Below are 16,606 nucleotides of genomic sequence, written 5' to 3'. Positions count from 1 at the left end.
TCTATTTCTGCTAGGCCTGAATGAACCCAGCCCTGCCCCAGTGCGACGCCTCGCGCCAGCTGAGCCGTGGGGTCTGGGCCCTCTCCCCCCCCAGCCCCGGGGCTGCCAGCAGTGTCCTGGCCCCTGGGATTGGCACTGACGTGGGATGAGGAGCTGGCACTGCCATGCCAGGGGACTTGGGGCTGGCGGGGCTCTGCCAGGGAACGTGGGGCTGGCACTGCCCGTACCTGCAGGGCCACACTGGGTACGTGGGGCAGCACGGAGCTGCAGTCCCCTGCATGGGGGACCCAGCTGTGCCGCACAGCGAGCCCCACACCCCCTGGCACAGGCCAGGATCAGGCTCACCCCCTCCCGCACGCGTCACGTCCGTCCCCTCCAGCCCCCAGCTCCGCAGCAGGACAGACGTGGCCCCAGGGGACTGTGGGGACAAGGGGGAGCTGCGCTGTCCCTCTACAGGGCGTGGGAGCCAGGGACCTCGGGGCTCAGGTTCTCCTCCGGGGTGTTGACCCAGGAGCTCCCCGCTGCCCCCCAGCTCAGGGGTGAGGCGGAGAGGGGGCTGCCAGGCGGCGAGGGGGAGGCCACCAGCCGCAGGTTGAGCTTGGCGATGAGCGGCTTCCCCACGCTCACCGTCCGCCTCTCCTCCACGAAGTCATCCATGCCACGGTAGCGGTACTGAAGGCAGACGGTGAACACCAGCTCCTGCTGCAGGGGCACCGGCAGAGTGGGGACCCGTCCTGGGCCACAAGCTGCCCTCCTGGCACCGGCCCCCTGCCCGGTCCAGCTCTTACCCGCAGTTTCTGCAAGCCGCAGAGCCGGCTGTAGAGGCAGCAGGAGGGGCAGTCGAGGCTCCAGGCAGGTGCCAGAGGGCTGCCCACCTCCTCCGGGCTCTCCTTGTTGGTGCACTTGAGGTCCACGTCCAGCTCCTGGCACAGAGAGCATCCAGCCGTGGAAACCACCACGGGTGCCCCCACCCTGTTCCCCAGCATCGCCCCAGCACGGGGTTCAGCAGCCCGCTCCCACCTCGGGTATGTCGGTGAGCTTGGCTTCGCACTTGGTGATGTCCTCGGGTGTTGCCACCACACGGGTGTAGATGATCATGATGTTGGAGAACTCGGCAGCAAAGCCCAGCTGGACGGTGACGCCGCAGTCGAAGCGGAGGTGTCGGCTCTCCGGCAGGACTGGAGAGGGGACAGATAGCTGGGGGCTGGAGCTGCACCCGCAGGTGAGGTGACCACTGGGGTCACCCTGGAGCTGAGACACTGACATGATGCTCCTGCCCCCGGGCTGGTGGCTCTGTGCCAGCAGTTTGTCTCTTCACGGGTGGGAGAAACCTGGCAAGTGCTGTCCACAGCCTCTCCCTGCGACTCGGGGCTTTCTCTGCCCTGGGTGCCAGCTCTGGACGGGGTGGCCGTGACTCACCGTGGGCCTTGGCCCACTGCAGGTTCCTGGCCGAGGACTCATCCTGGCCTGGGGGGCGGATGGGGTCTGTCAGAGCTCGTCTCTCCGAGAGGTTGCTGCGGAGCTCCAGTGCCTGCCGGCCCCGCGTGATCTCCAACGTGCCCATGTCTGCAAGGGACACAGGGGGGTCAGCAGGGACTGCTGGGGGGGTTGCTGTCTCCCACCACTTCCCACTCACCCTCAGCCACTTTGTCCAGCAGCACTGTGATCTTCTCGTCCTCCAGCAGCCAGCGCTTGAGGAAGGTGACGAAGATGCCGTTGGAGAGCTCGCCCTGGTTCAGCTCGTAGGCTTCGGCATCGGCACACCTGTGGGGATGGGACAGTGGTCAGCTCCGTCATGGGCTCAGTCACTCCCCCAGGAACTGGCCCCCACCGGGGCGACAGCCCTGGGGAAGCCAGAACCGGGCGCCCACAGCTCTACCCGCTCCCATCAATCCAGCCAGCCACAGTGCTGGGGAGAGGTGGGAGCCACAGCCAGATCCTGGATGCTTAGAGCATCGTTAGTCCAAATCCCTGTGATCCAGAGGAGCCTCAGGGCTTAATTCCCCCCTGGGTGCTGTCCAAAGCCGAACAGCATCATGGGCATCTCCCTGACCTGTAAGGGACTGCGGGCTGCTGCTTGCCCACCACCTCCAGCATTGACCAGAGGGAGCGACACTGCCCATATAGGGGGGAAAGATGTGGGTGCAAACAGGGCTGAGCCCTGCCCTGGCTCTGAGCCAGAGAGGGACACTCAGCCCCGCTGCCTGTGCTGCGGCATGGTGGGGAGGGGACCCACGTGGCGTAGCCGAAGACGATGTTGGCTGTGACCTGCAGTGCCCCGACCTGTGGGATGATGTCGTCATTGAGATTCCTGCAAGAGAAGCATTGCCAGACAGATTCAAGACCTTCTGCCCCTCCAAACCCACCTCATGGTGCCCCAGATCCCAGGGACTGCCCCGTGCCCCTCTGCCCACCCATCGTAGCATTTGCTGGTCAGCTGAGGCAGTGACGCTTCGGGGCACCCGGATAAACCCAGCAGGTTTATACAGGACCCCATGGATGTCCCGCTCCGCTCCCCTGGGAATCAGCACCCACAAGTACCCCCGGGTCGGGACCCCCAAGTGTGGCCGCTTGTCCCCAGCCTGGTGGCCAGGGCCAAGTCACCTCTTGCGGCACATGTCGAGCAGGAAGATGTTGAGGCCGGTGTGGCGCTGCTGCATGCGCTGCAGCACCCGCTGCACGCACAGGCAGTGCACTGAGGTGTAGGAGCTGGGGGCATCGATGGGCACCATGAAGCTGTTGCCAAAATTTTCATAGCCGTGCCCAGCATAGTAGAGCAAACCTGGCAGAGAGATGGTGATATTCCTTGACCTGTCCACTTCTTGCCTAGCTGCCCCCCGAGACCCCGCCAGCACAAAACCACCCGGTTCCCCCGGGCTGGGGCTGCCCCAGCGGGTGCTGCCACACCATAGACGCCCTTGTCGAGGAGGAGGAGGAACTCGTTGACAGCCATCTGCATCTCAGCCTTGCACAGGTCCAGCAGAGAGACCACCTTGAAGTCGAGCTGGCGGAGGAGGGCGCCGAGGGCGTGCACATCCACCATGGGCGCCTTCAGTTGCTTGTGGTGCAGGTAGTGCATGTTCCCGATCAGCAGGGCCACTTTGTCGGTGGCTGCTGGGATGGGAGAGGGAGGTGCTGGGGATGGAGTGGGACACTCTTGCTGTCCCCGCTCCCTTCAGCCCACAGAGGTGACACCTGGTTGTGGTGGGTGTTGCTGTCCCCAGGTACCAGGGTGCCCCGTGGCATCCCTGCCTCGCTGGTCCACTCTCCCCAGAGTGCTGCACCCAAAGCACTTCTGGCCAAGTGGAGCCTCGTGGGGTGACAGCAGTGACACTGGGGACCATCACGGCCCCACAGGATCACCAACCCCTCCTGGGCAGGCTCTTACCGTACAGCTGGCCAGGGCTGCCACGATCCGGGGAGCCTGGAAAGAGAGAAACACTGTGCTATGGCCCCACAGGGCCTGGGGAGTGCAGCGGGGACCTGCCTGCTCTGCCTTCACCTACCTCCGTCCCCCTCCTGCCAGGAGCCTCCAGAGGTGAAGAGCCGTGGGCCTGTGGCAGAGGGAGGTGTCAGGGAGCCCCATGTGCAGCAGCACCTCCTGGCACAGGCTGGAGCCCCCCAGAACCATGGGGCAGCCACTGGAGGGCTTTATGGTGTGGCAGGTCAGAGGCAGGACAGCCCACAAGGCGTGGGGGACCACAGAGGTTGGCCGGGGCTCTCACCGATCTCCACATCCACCTCCTGGCTCCACACCTCGTGGAAGAGGTTGAACACGCGGCAGGAGTAGCTGCCCCGCTCGGCCGTGGTCACCAGCTTCACCTGCCAGTGGGACGAGCGGGCAGCTGGGGTGGTGTGCCGTGGTGTGCCATGCCATGCCATGCCGTGCTCTGCCATGCAGTGCCATGCCGTGCCATGGTGTGCCATGGTGTGCCATGGTGTGACATGCCATGCCGTGCCATGCCGTGCCATGCCATACCTTGCAGTGCTGTGCCACGCTGGATGTCCCACCATACCTGGAGCCGGGGTGCCTGTGCACCCTCCACAGGGCACCGGTTCCTGAACCACTGATACTGGGGCGGGGGGTTGCCGATGGCTCTGCACTCCAGCACCAGTGTGTCCCCCTCGGCCAGACGGCAAGGCCGTGGCTGCCGCAGGACCTGCAGCCCCACCATGGTTGGGCAATAACCACTGGCTGGGGAGGGGATGGGGTGGCAAATTCAGCACCCAGCCGTGGAAGACCTCCGTGGAGCTGCTCGTGGGCCCCAGGTTCCTCACCCACAGGCCCTGGCATGAGCCAGTGGGCACAAGGAAGACACAGGGCATTCAGTTCCTCTGTGGGCACCAACCCCCCGCAAGCCCAGAGTCCCTTGCGCTGAGCCAGGATGTAACATGGCAAGTGATGCCCTCCAGGAGCCACCACTGTTCCAATGGGTCGAGCAGTGTCCTACAGGAGCTACCCGGGGTGAGTGGTGCCCCACGGGTGCCAGCCCGTGGGCGCAGCTCTCGGGGCCCACCTGAGCTGGGGCTGCTGCTCTTCTCCACCTGGACGTGGGCCCACCTGGAGAAGGCGAAGGTGGCCCCACAGTTCACCCGGCAGATGTACCACTCGGGCTGGCCCAGAGGGGTGGCCGTGTCAATCACCAGCTCTGGAGCCGTGGCTCCAGGCACCTACGAGACAGGAAGGGGCCAAGGAATCAGGGGCTTCCTCCCCCTCGTCCAGGTGCCCTCGCCACAGACAGGAGCCAGGGGCCCTGCTCGACGCGGCACAGCAGGGCCTCACCTCCCGCCTCCCGCAGAACCACTGGTATGTGAGCCCGGGTGGGCCGGTTGCCCAGCAGGTCAGGGACACCCGCATCCCCTCCGCCACCACCTGTGACTCCGGCTGCACTGTGATGCGGATCATGTCCTGAACTGCAGGAGAGGAGAGTCCAGCCTGGGCTGGCTGAGACCCCAGCCCCACACCATCCCATCACATCCAGTCCCACCCTGCCCTGTCCCATCATACTGTCCCACTCCCACCCACAACAGCCTGTCCTCTCGCATCCCACCTCATCCTGTCATACCCTGTCCCATCCCACCCCTCTGTTCTGTCTCAGCGACCTCATCCTACCTTGTCCCATTTGATGCCATCCCACCCACCTCACCCCATCTCATCCTGTTCCATCCTATTCCACCCCACCCACTCTGCTCCACCCCACCCCATCCCACCCCATCCCATCCCATCCCATCCCATCCCATCCCATCCCCTGTTCAATCCTGTCCCATCCCATCTGGTCCCATCACATCCCATTGCCTGTCCTACCACATCCCACCCTACTTCACCCTGCTGCATCCATCCCATCCCACCCCACCCTTCTCAGGGCCCCGATCCCCAGAGCAAGACCACCAGCAGGAAGAGCTGCTCCTCATCTTCCACTGCTTTCTTTCTGCTGGTCCCCTGTCCCCAGAGCCCCTCTCCAGGCCCGTGGGACCCTGCTGCCCGTCCCTACCAGCACGGCTGAGGACTTGGCAGGCCTGCGTGTGCCCCATCCTCTCCAGGCAGCCTAGAAGGTACTTGAGGGTGCAGTCGCGCTCGGCCAGCAGCTGCAGGAGGCACTGCGTGGGGCTGCCGCGGGGCTCCAGCACCTTCAGCGAGCACGTCTCCAGCTCCTCTGCGCTGCAAGGTGCCCACAGCGCTCAGCACCACAGCTCACCTCCACCCAGGGGAGGAGGGGGATCCCTCCAGGGCACTCCACAGGGCCCCCAGCCCAGGCTGCCACCACAACGGGGTGGCCAGAGACCTGTGCCTTCTTCAGCCCATGGCAGGGCTGTGCTCACATGAATTTTGACACCCAGCTGGGGACAGAACCCAGAGATGCACCACCCCCACCCCCCCCTCTACCTGCACTTGAAGCGTTTCTCCACCCCAGCCACCTCGGCCAGCTTGCGCCAGCCCCGGCTGGCGTTATCCAGGAGCTCGCAGAGCCGGGCCACCACCTCCTCGCCCAGCGAGCCGATGGGCATGCTCCAGTCCCCCATCCCGTGCCAGCCCCGCCGCCACCTGCCTGAGGACATGGAGGGGACAAGCTGTCACTGGATGATGGGGTGACAGGCACTTGTGGACCACCAGACACTGCCAGTCACTGCTCTGGCCCAGTGCAGGGTGGCTCAGGAGGGAGAGGACCAGCACAAGCTCACAGGCGTTGGGTCACCTCCCTGCAGGTGCCCGGGAGAGTTTTGGCCTCCCTGGGGAGGTGCTGGGAACTGTCTGGGCAGTGCTGCTGGATCTGGCTGCAGGAAGCCAGCCAGGAATGCCACAAGATCCCCCTCCACGCCTGGAGGACAAGAGCCATGACAGCGGCACGGGGGACCCTGCTCACCCCCTGGCCTCGGGCAAGGAGCCAGGGCCATGTTAGCCTGGCCCCAGGACAGGGACCTTCGCGGGACAGGGTCCAAGGAACTGGAAAGAAGGGATGTCCCCCATCACCTTCCCTGTCCCTTTGGGGACGCAGAGAACAGGGCCCATCACAGAGGGCTCAGCCCGGGGACTCTTCTCCTCTGGCAGAGCCCCCAGCGTGACAGCAGCAGGCCCCCGCCATGCCCAGGCCTCTGGGGGTGGCTCTGGAGCCCCCACGAGCCCTGCTGGGCCACCACGAGTTGCCTGCAGGGCAGGTTAGGGGAAGGTGCCCAGGGGTCCTGGGGCTGGGACCCACCTCAGCTCCCCTTGACCCTGGCAAAAGCTTCAGCAGTGAGGGAAGGGCGGTATGAATCACCCCGGCCTGGGGCAGCACCCGGGATGGGCTCCCTCCTCCTCCCCCAAGGTCCCTCCCCACTGGCCCACCCCAGATGGGCACTTGCCCCCAGGACCAAGCTGTCCATGGCAGCTGGGTGACATTTGCCCGAGCAGGGGGGGGGTCTGGGACAAGAGGGAAGCAACTCAGCAGCCCCCTCTGCTCGCTTGGGGGGCCAGACGCAGTGCGGGGTGGCGAGGGGAGGGCGAGCTGCAGGACGGGCACGGCGGGGACAGGGCACTCACCGCTGGATACGGCCTGGCCTGAGCCCTGTCAGCTCCGAGGGCGCACACTGAGCCCCGCGCAGAGGAAATGAGGGTTCAACCCAAAACCTCCCCCAGCTCCCCCCCCCCAACACGACACTTCTGCTTTCCTCTGCCGCTTCCTGTGCCGCAGCGTGTGGGTGCTGCAGCTGCCAACCCGGCTGCCAGGCACCCCCCGGCAGAGCGGGGCACGGCCCCCACCTCCTCCTGCAGGGTGTGGGGCGCTGGGACACTGTGGGGCCAGGCCGGGGCTCTACTGCCCCTCCCTCGCTGTGGGAGGACCTTGCAGGTGGCCACTTTGTCCCTGGAGCCCAACTCAAGGCCAGGCAGGAGCGCCAGGACAGCAAGTCCAGGGTGAAGAACCAAGGCGATGGGGGCACCTCTCAGCCAAGGGAGCCCCATGCACAGGCAGGACCGAGGCCTGGGGGAAGCTGCTGGGGTCTGCCAGGCCAGAGCTGGCCGAGGACATGCAGGGACAGGGCAGCGAGGCCCCTGTTGCTGTGAGGAGGAGTCTGCCTTCATCCCTCAGCCCAGTCGGGCCAGGAGCCCAGCAGCTGCTGTTTTCCCGCTGCCGAGGAGGAAGCGGGAGTGTAGCGCAGTGGTGGCACAGTGGGGGGCCACCGTGTCCCCCCTCACCTTGTCTGCTGCTCTTACAGCACTGCCAGAGCCCACCCCCCCTGCTCCCGATCCCCCCAGCACAGGCTGCTCAGACCCCCAGAGCCCGCTCCCAGAGCACACAGTGACACCAGGGGTGTCACTCCCCAGCCCAACCCCACTACACACCCCCGCTGCGGGGCGCTTAACCCCCAGCTGTTGCAGTGCAGACCCATCTGGTGGTGGAGACTCCCTCGACAAGCAAATAACTGAGTTTCTGTTTTAGCAAATACACTGAGAATTTGTGGCCTGTGTTGCCTCAGACCCTCACCAGCCCCCAGCATGAGGGCGACCCACACCAAGCCTGCCGAGGGCTCAGGTTTGCCACAGCCTCCGTAACAGGTATCACACCAGGAATTTATTACTCATTTACAGCAAGAAAAGACTAAAAGAGGGAGCTGGTCCCAGCACCACCCATGCTGGCACTCAGAGCAGCCCCCACAGCCCGAGCTCTGCAGCACCTACAGCTTCTTGCCCTTCTTTAGCTTGTTGCGCTGCCACGTGTTGTATTTCCGCAGGCGCCTCCAATACTCAATCGAGTCGGGGTCCAGCTCCTCCAGCTTCTTGGGGGGCCCGAGGTGGATCTTAAAGAGCCTGGTGGTGAACGCAGAGGATGTGAGGATGCGGCAGGGAGGGCAAAGGAACAAGCACAGGACAGAGCGATGGAAGAATGTGACCAGGACATGTGGATCCCTCACCCACTGCATCACAGGCTGCTCTCCTCCCACGGCCCTCAGGGAAGGTTTTTAGGCTGCACAGTGGCAGTTTTCCTCCTCCCAGAACAGCTCCCTGGCTCCTACACTCATCTGTGCCTCTGGGACGGCACCTCTGTAGCGACAAGCACCCCAGGGGGGACCCCGCAACCACACACAGCGAGGGGGCTGGGCATCACCTACCAGTCGGGGTACTCAGAGTCGGGCTTTAGGGCCACCTCCGGCCCGTCCTTGAAGTAATTGACCCCCATGGCATAGGTAGCGAGCATGGTGGGGTCCGTGCACACCTCCGGCCCCTTCAGCGCCTCCTTGGGCGCGCTCCTGCCCTTGGACTTCGCAGCTGCAGGGACAAGGGCACGGTCAAGTCTGGGGATGTGACAGTGGGACGGATGCAGGGAGGGGAAAGGATGGGGGCTCGGTCAGAGCAGGGGACGGGAACGCGGCCACCGCAGGGGACAGCAGCACCGGGGATGGGAGCGAGAGGCGAGGCAGGGGCCGAGGGCACGGGGGACCGCGGGAGGGAGGGAGGGGGCCGGAGGACGCGGGGGCCGCGGGGCGGGACACGGGGCCGAGAGGCGATGGGCCAGGGCCAGGGGACACCGGCAGGGGCTGCGGCTCACCCGGCTTCTTGGCGTAGCCCCGGACCGGGCCGGGCAGCACCGCCCGCGCCGCCCGCTGCAGCAGCAGCACCGGGGCCGCCATTGCCGGGGCGCCGCGGGGCACGCCGGGAAGGGGGCGGGGCCGCGCATGCGCAGTGGCGGCGGGACCGGGACCGGGACCGGGACCGTCCCTTCCCCGGGCCGGCGGTGCCGGCAGCGCGTGAGTTCGCCCGGGCCGGCTCGGCCCCGCTGCAGGGGAGAGCCGGCGCCGGCAGGGTTGGCCCTGGCCCCCCCCGGCTCCCCCGGCCCCGCCGGGCACCCCCCGCTCAGCTCCCCGAGCCCCCTTCCTCGCTCGGGCCCGGGGCTGCGGGCCGGACCGGCGCCATGGAGAGCAGCATGGATTTCCAGGCGGCTGCGCCCTCCGCCCCTGACCTCGGCACCGACGAGGCCCCGGAGCTGCCGGCCATGGACACGGAGGAAGGGCCGGCGGGGCGGCCCGTTGCCCCTGGGCTCCGTGCGGGTGCCGGGCAGCCGGAGGGACACCCCTTCATCACCCTGCTCCCTGGCTGCGGCCCCGGGCAGGACCTGCCCACCCCTGAGGGACAGCAGAGGGGGCTGAGGCCCAGCTCGGGGCCTGCTTCAGCCTCGGACCCCGAAGGAGGTGGGGGTGGACAAAATGAACTTTGCCGGGACTTGGAAAGAGAGATGGAAGAGGAGGCAGCGACCGCGGGGCCGCAGGGCTCTGCCGGCTGGAAGCCCAGCGCCAGGAGCACCCCTCGGGACGCAGGACACCCCCGAGCCCCTAGCAGCGGTGACTTGATGGGTATGGAGCTGGACGAGGCCCCCGAGACCAGCACCCGCCCAGGTGGGACCAAATGGGCCGAGGATGCAGAGGAGGAGCCCTCGGAGATTCAGGGCCTTCTGGCCCAGCTCGAGACCCTCGACCCCAACCTCTGCGACCGCTCGCCCACCTCAGAGCGGGGCCCACTGCCCTCCTCGAGCGCTGGCACAGCCCGTCTGGCAGGTGAGCAGAGCCGGCGGAGCTACCGGGAGTGCCAGGGCAAGTGCCGGCCCTGCCCGCTGCATGTGGCCATGGGCCGAGGCCTGGAGACGCAGCCCTGCTGCGCCCAGCACTCAGCCTGCTCCCGGCCCTGCCACGGCCTGCTCTTTGCCGAGGCTGACCGCGAGGACTTGCTGAGCCTCCTGTGCTATGAGGGGGGGCTGCCTGAAGCCAGCACCGAGACGCCCTTGGCCCGCTCCGAAGTCCTGGCTGGAACCAACCTGGAGATGCTGCAGGCTCAGGAGGAACTGGCCACTGTGGAGAAGCCTGAAGGGCTGGGGAGGCCAGAGAGCTCAGAGGAAGGACCTTCTGGCGGCTGGTATTATGGAGAGGGGCTCTGCGAGGTCGACTCTGCCTGTGAGGGCAATCGGGATGGTTCCCCGGAGCCTGCCTGGGTGGCCCTGCCTCCTGCTCCGGCCCCGGAGGCAGAGCAGCCAGCCCAAGGCGCTGTGACCGTGAGTGCATCGCGCACGGGCTGCGGCGGTGCGGCAGTGAGCCAGGACATGCCCCTTGGCTCGGCTCCCTCGTGAAGTTTTGGGTGGGGACAGAGGGGAGCCAGGGATGTCTTTTTCCCAGGTCTCATGCGGCCTCATGCTGCTGGGGTGCCCAGATAAGACGCTCAGTACTGGCTTTGGCTCCTGCTGCCTTGAAGGCAGGGGGATGCTTGTATGGCTGGTTGATCCGTGCATGCCCTGGGGAAGAGGCTGGTGGGTTGGAACAGTCCCCCAGCCGCAGGACCTGCACCTCCCAGCCCCAGGACCCTGCACTCCCTGCTCCCCATGCCTTGGGATGCTGTGCCCCTCACTGTCCTGGTGCTCCCGGGGCAGCCTGGCTGTGGGGCAGGCAGGGTGAATCCCTGGGATCCCAACCAGAGCCTCACCTGCTCTCTCGTTGCTTTGCAGAAGAGGGAACCCCCATCCTCCTGCCCGGCCTTCAAAGAGGGTGAGTTGCTTCTGTGCTCAAGCAGCAAAACCACTCAGGAGTCCTGACCCACCACCTCCTCCTCTGACCCCAAATGCTGGGGGGCCAGTGGTCCCAGCTGGGGAGGGAGCACCCGGCTTTGCACCCACGCACGGTGGGAACATGGCTGCAGACTCTAAGTGGCTTGTTCCATCCCAGCTTGCCCTTTGCTGAGGAAATGGGGATGCTTCAGGGGTCGGGGAGGGGGAAAGCTTAGGCTTGGGAAGGGAGAGGGATGCCAGGGTGTGCCTGAGAGAAGGGGGAAGCAGCCCTGGGGTCAGAGTTGGTCCCACACTGATGCCAGAAGCCTGTCTCCCACGCGCTGACCTGCTTTGCCATGTGTAGGAACGCAGCTAACGGGCAGTAGGAGCTGGTACCCCCAGTTCTCAGAGGTGGGGGGACCAGCCCCTGCTTAGTTATCGCAATGCCTCAGTTCCAGGCCCTTGCGACCCAGAGGATCTGCTGGACGGTGTGATTTTTGGGGCAAAGTACCTGGGCTCCACGCAGCTGGTCTCAGAGAGGAACCCCGCGACCAGCGTCCGCATGGCACAGGCCCAGGAGGCTGTGGACAGGATCAAGGTGCAGGAGGGTATGGGGGCACGACTGCCACCAGCCTGGCCCCTCAAGGGCACAGCGCAGCGCTCGGGGGGACCTCCCGGCCGTGGGGCAGGGACCCAGAGGAGTCCTGGCAGCAGCAGTGACCTCCCCTGGTCTCTTTGTTCTGCAGGCACCGGAGGGGGAGTCCCAGCCCATGACTGATGTGGATCTGTTTGTCTCCACACAGAGGATAAAGGTGCTCACGGCCGACACACAGGTGAGTGGGGAACAGGAGCACCTGCATGGCTTTGGGGCTGCTGAAACCTTCCTGTTTGGCTTTGGGATCTGCTTTGTGCCCACGCCAGTGGGGTTGAGCCCAGGGATGGCCTATGGGTGAGTACACCCATCTGGGAAGAGACGTGTCACTGCAGCCATCCCACACAGATGTGTCGTGTCCCCCAGCTCTCTGCGTGGCTGCATGAAGCCTCTCGTGCAAACTGCACCTCACGGGAGCTGCTGGGTTCCCAGACCAAGCTCCAGGGAACCTAGACTGACATTTCAGTAGCTCTTTGCCTCAGGATTACTTTTTGCTTTATAGTAAGAGGGAATAACTGTCTTGTTCCCCAGCAGCACCCAGAGACACACATGACTGAAGGGGCTGGTTGTACCTTTTAGTGTAGGCATGCTTTCTGCCCGGCATGGTTTCTGCCCAGCATGTCAGAGGTGCTTGAGCTGCATCCGTACAGTGGTGTTTGAACCCAAACCCCTCGTGCTGGTGGCTGTGCCTGGCTGGCTTGCAGGCTGCCCCTGGGGTCCATCGTGCTGGGGAGGGCTGAACTTCTCTGCCTGCGTCCCCCTTGCCAGGAGGCCATGATGGATCACTCCCTCCAGACCATCTCCTACATCGCCGACATCGGCTCCCTCGTGGTGCTCATGGCACGCCGGAAACTGCCTCGGCGGTCGGAGGTGGCGGAGGAAAAGAGGCTCTACAAGATGATCTGCCACGTCTTCCACTCGGCTGACGTGAGGCGACACACAAGTCTCTTGGGAGCGGGGGGGCAGTGCTGGTGTCCCGGGCCCTGTCCCACTGTCATGATCGGGTGCTCTGGGTCTCTGTGCTGGGGGCTCCTGACGAGCACCTAAAGGGGGAAGGAGCCCACCCTGAGCACCTCTGCAACACAGAGCAGCCCAGCGAGGATTTGGGGGAGGATTGGCACCATAAAGGGGCCCAGGCAGGCAGGGAAGGAGCCAGGATGGTGCCTGTGCTGGGCATTGCAGGGTGCTGGTAGCTCTTGGCTCCTGTTTGGTCGTGAGACTGTTGGCCCTGAGCTGTGGACACAAACGACCCCTCTCTTTCCCCAGGCCCAGATCATTGCTCAGGCCATCGGGCAGGCGTTCGGTGTGGCCTACCAGCACTTCCTGGAGGCCAACAGCATTGACCCAAGCGAGCTGAGCCCTCGCCAGTACAGCCGTGCCCTCGAGGACCAGGAGCAATACAATACAGAGCTGACCCACTTCTCCCGGCAGGAGAACTGCAAGGATGTAAGAGCTGCTTTGAAGGGGTGGGGACAGCGTGGGGTACCCACTGACACCTCTGTGGTCCCCTCCACGGCTTCTTGAGCCCCATCCCAGCTGGCTGTGAGCTCAGGACACCCGTGCTGGGGTGCCACATGACTCTGGTGACCGTAACCCCTCTGTGCCACTGCCCAGGTCTGCATCCGGAAGCAGAAGGGGGAGATCCTGGGCATCGCCATCGTGGAGTCGGGCTGGGGCTCCATCCTGCCCACGGTGGTCATCGCCAACCTGATGCACGGGGGCCCTGCGGAGCGCTCGGGCGAGCTGAGCATCGGAGACCGCCTCATGTGCGTCAACGGGACGAGCCTGGTGGGGCTGCCCCTCGCCACCTGCCAGAGCATCATCAGGGTGAGCTGCGGCTGCGTGGGGGGCAGCCTCCTGCCCCCACCCTGGCAGAGACAGGGACTGGCTTGATGGTGTCTGGGGGCGGAGGGGGGATAAGAGGCTGTGGGGCAGAGGGGGCAGGAATGTGGGGGGCTGTACCCATCCCATGAGCTGTGACAGCCCGTGCTCTGAGTGCCTGGGAGGAAGGGATGTGACAGAGCAGAGACAGCTGGGGACTAAACCTGCTGGGGCAGGGTGCCCTACCCGAGGAGGACGGTGGGCGAGGAGGCAGGTGCTTCTGGAGGTGATTCTGGAGGGAACCTGTTGCATTTTATACCCTCTGGGGCAGGAGGGAGCAGAAAGCAAGGACAGTGTGGCCTCAGGGGCAGAGTGGGACATCTTGAACTGGATTTATAAAGTCTCCCTGAATTTGAGCATGGCAGTATCCCTGTGTGTGCCTTGGTTTCCCCACTGAAAACATATTGCCAGTCCTCAGCCCTCCCATGAGCCACACAGCTGCATCGCCCCTCTCAACCAAAGTCTGACAAAGCCCCATCCCATCTCCCAGGAGCTGAAACACCAGACAGAGGTGACGCTGAACATCGTGCACTGTCCCCCTGTCACCACAGCTGTCATCCGGCGCCCCGACTCCAAGTATCAGCTGGGCTTCTGTGTTGAGAACGGTGTGGTGAGTGCAAATGCCCACGGGGACAGGAGTGGAGCCAGGCCAGGGTCAGCCAAGGGCTCCAGCTGCCCGTCTGCCATCGGGACGCACAGCTCTGGATGCATCCCTGTGCACGAGCACAGAGCTGCAGTGCTCCCTGTGCCTGCCAGGGCTGAGGTTTCACAGGGCGCTGCTGTGCCACAGCAAAAGGCTCCTCAGAATCCCAGAATCATTCAGGTTGGAAAAGCCCCTCGGGATCATCGAGTCCAACCCTCAGCCCGACTCTACAAAGTTCTCCCCTACCCCACATCCCCCACAGCTTATCCCAACGGCCCTTAAACCCCCCCAGGGATGGGGACTCCCCCCTCCCTGGGCAGCCTGTTCCACTCTCTGACCACTCTTGCTGGGAAACATTTTCTCCTCCTGCCCAGCCTGACCCTCCCCTGTGGCAGTTTCCAGCCGTTCCCTCTTGTCCTGTCCCTGATCCCCTGGGAGCAGAGCCCAGCCCCAGCCTCTCTGCAATGTCCTGTCAGGAGCTGCAGAGAGGGATGAGGGCTCCCCTCAGCCTCCTCCTCCTCACACTGAACACTCCCAGCTCCTTCAGTCACTCAGGATTTGTTCTCCTGCAGCACTGGCAGTTGGATCTGCTCCTTAGCCATTTGCTTTCAGGGTGGTGGTTTCTTCCCAGCTTTCTTGGTGTGACCTTAGTGACCTTTGCTGCTGTCCTCCCTGCCCCAGCTGCTCCCTGCTCTGGGCTGTGTTGGGAGGCAGAGGAGCATTTCCAGGAGCAGTGAAAGTTGGTGGGTTGGGCGGGTGGTGGCGGGGGTGGCACAGTTACATCGTGTCACACACTGACTGATGCTCCTGATAGTATCGGAGACGCCGTTACCCCACAGGTGCGCGGGGAGAAGCTCTGGCTGTGCAGCTCAGGCTCGCAGGGAGCACGAGGGTTCGATGGGCGGGTGGGGGGAACAAAAGCCTGCGGCCTGCCCCTGCCCTGCAGCTCAGCACGGGCAAAGGGACATCCTTGCCCTCGCTGCACGCCCATGGGCTGGCTGGAGGAGGCAGCACCCAAGCCCAGAGCTCGTCCCCACCCAGAGCCTGCATGGCTCTGAGGGTTTGGCGTGGTGGTTGTGCGTCACCCCGGGCTGTGGGCACAGCTCTGCTCTCACCAGCTCTCTCCTCCCAGATCTGCAGCCTGATGCGCGGGGGCATCGCAGAGAGAGGCGGCATCCGCGTGGGGCACCGCATCATCGAGATCAACGGGCAGAGCGTGGTGGCAACGCCCCACGAGAAGATCATCCAGATCCTCACGCAGGCGGTCAGCGAGGTGAGCGGGGCCGGCGCCGGGGGCTGCTCAGGGCCCCCGTGCTGCAAGGCAGCTGTGCCCACACACGGAGCGGGCCGGGCCCAGGGCTTTGCACCTGTAGCCTGAGCCCAGCCCAGGGTTTTGGCCTGTCCCAGCTGATCTGTGTGTTTCTGCCCAGGTCCACATCAAGACCATGCCAGCCTCCACGTACCGCTTACTGACCGGGCAGGAGCAGCCTCTCTTCCTATGAGCCGTTGGGGCCACGTCAAGCTCTGCCTCTGTCCCAGCACCCTCATCAGGGCCCTCTGGTTCCCAGCAGGGCCTAATCCTGCACCTCTTTGGTTTTACTCAGGACACAGTGGGAGACTCCGGGGGCCTGACACCCATCTTGAGCAGTGTCAGGGCCTATGGTGGAGGTTTGGGCACCTCCTCCCCCTCCATTCCACCCCTCCCTGCCTCTCAGTGCCTGCACGGTGCCTCTCCTGCTGCTTCACAGGGTCCCTTCGCCTTGGCCTGGTGCTGGCAGGCGAGGGGACCCTGCACGAAAGGTCATCCCGTCCCGTGACCACAGATAGTGCTTTTACACTCACCGATGGTGCCTTTCCCCCCGTGGGGATGGTGCTGGAAGCACACAGCTCCAGGGCTCGCCCTAAGCACAGTCCCAGAGCAGCACTGACCCTGCACACCAGCGTTGTGTGGGTGCAGGCTGGCACCCCCAAGGGCTCCCAGACTCAGCCTTAAGGACAGCAGCACCCTTGGCACCCCTTCTTCCTCCCTGGCTTTGCCAGGGGCCTGGTGAGGGTGCAAACAAATTCACGTTAGACCTGTTGCACCAAGCTGGGAAACTACCTCTGCTTCTCCCTGGTGCTGCCTTTAACTGCTCTGCGCACACACACAGCCGGGCCCCGGGGCGCAGGGTCGCAGCCCTTGGGGCTGTCCTTGGGCACAGCGAAAGGGAACGAAGCCCTGCCTGGTCCCACACCCCAGGGAGCCTCAGGGACCAGCCCCTGGTGATGTGTTTTTTCATGAGAGGGTCTCTGGGCCCCTACGGCCGGGGCAGCGCTGACCTGACTTTGCCTGTGTGCTTGGTTGATGTAAAAATAAAAAGTTTTGGGGAATATGGGAGGCTGCATTTCAGGCAGCCTGGTTGGGCTGCAGCAGAGGAGTCTCAGCTC

At 64.8% G+C, this 16,606-nt stretch overlaps 3 protein-coding genes across 4 annotated transcripts; 1 reads left to right on the top strand and 2 right to left on the bottom strand.

Moving 5' to 3' along the window:
• Nucleotides 1-379: 379 nt before the first annotated feature.
• LOC141971002 (mucosa-associated lymphoid tissue lymphoma translocation protein 1-like) lies at nucleotides 380-6,021 on the bottom strand. Its single transcript, XM_074928036.1, is given in 17 exon segments — nucleotides 380-702; nucleotides 789-923; nucleotides 1,021-1,178; nucleotides 1,420-1,566; nucleotides 1,637-1,764; nucleotides 2,237-2,311; nucleotides 2,605-2,782; nucleotides 2,908-3,111; nucleotides 3,389-3,424; nucleotides 3,507-3,554; nucleotides 3,726-3,822; nucleotides 4,017-4,109; nucleotides 4,111-4,199; nucleotides 4,521-4,671; nucleotides 4,784-4,914; nucleotides 5,493-5,659; nucleotides 5,885-6,021. Coding segments are annotated over 17 exon segments (2,226 nt in total). The 3' UTR covers nucleotides 380-450.
• Nucleotides 6,022-8,026: 2,005 nt separating this feature from the next.
• Nucleotides 8,027-9,133, bottom strand: MRPL54 (mitochondrial ribosomal protein L54). Its single transcript, XM_074928087.1, has 3 exons — nucleotides 9,024-9,133; nucleotides 8,587-8,743; nucleotides 8,027-8,284 (listed from the first exon to the last, which is right to left on the bottom strand). Exons 1-3 carry the CDS (start codon nucleotides 9,103-9,105, stop codon nucleotides 8,152-8,154), a joined length of 372 nt encoding a protein of 123 aa, XP_074784188.1. The 5' UTR covers nucleotides 9,106-9,133; the 3' UTR covers nucleotides 8,027-8,151.
• Nucleotides 9,134-9,171: 38 nt separating this feature from the next.
• APBA3 (amyloid beta precursor protein binding family A member 3) lies at nucleotides 9,172-16,549 on the top strand. 2 transcript variants are annotated; one of them, XM_074928115.1, is made up of 10 exons: nucleotides 9,172-10,517; nucleotides 10,965-11,004; nucleotides 11,456-11,601; nucleotides 11,750-11,836; nucleotides 12,451-12,582; nucleotides 12,922-13,101; nucleotides 13,270-13,482; nucleotides 14,027-14,146; nucleotides 15,312-15,452; nucleotides 15,610-16,549. In XM_074928115.1, the coding sequence occupies exons 1-10, from the start codon at nucleotides 9,387-9,389 to the stop codon at nucleotides 15,679-15,681; spliced, it is 2,262 nt and encodes a 753-aa protein (XP_074784216.1). In that variant the 5' UTR covers nucleotides 9,172-9,386; the 3' UTR covers nucleotides 15,682-16,549. The 2 variants fall into 2 exon arrangements, with proteins under 2 accessions (XP_074784216.1, XP_074784215.1); XM_074928114.1 differs by having other exon boundaries at nucleotides 12,424-12,582.
• The last annotated feature ends 57 nt before the right edge of the window (nucleotides 16,550-16,606 follow it).

The sequence above is a fragment of the Athene noctua genome, chromosome 27 (genome assembly GCF_965140245.1).
Source record: "Athene noctua chromosome 27, bAthNoc1.hap1.1, whole genome shotgun sequence".
NCBI lineage: Eukaryota > Metazoa > Chordata > Aves > Strigiformes > Strigidae > Athene > Athene noctua.
The sequence above is the reverse complement of the archived record's forward strand: the minus strand, read 5'-3'. Positions and strand labels throughout refer to the sequence as shown.

Bases quoted from the DNA above. Each gene is read 5' to 3' on its own strand.
- MRPL54 (XM_074928087.1), bottom strand. From the start codon at position 9,105: ATGGCGGCCCCGGTGCTGCTGCTGCAGCGGGCGGCGCGGGCGGTGCTG. The intron at 8,744-9,023 runs GTGAGCCGCAGC...TTGTCCCTGCAG, and splicing joins GGGCTACGCCAAGAAGCCGG to CTGCGAAGTCCAAGGGCAGG. The intron at 8,285-8,586 runs GTAGGTGATGCC...GTTCACCACCAG, and splicing joins GACTCTGAGTACCCCGACTG to GCTCTTTAAGATCCACCTCG.
- APBA3 (XM_074928114.1), top strand. From the start codon at position 9,387: ATGGAGAGCAGCATGGATTTCCAGGCGGCTGCGCCCTCCGCCCCTGAC. The intron at 11,005-11,455 runs GTGAGTTGCTTC...GCAATGCCTCAG, and splicing joins CTGCCCGGCCTTCAAAGAGG to TTCCAGGCCCTTGCGACCCA. The intron at 15,453-15,609 runs GTGAGCGGGGCC...GTTTCTGCCCAG, and splicing joins TCACGCAGGCGGTCAGCGAG to GTCCACATCAAGACCATGCC.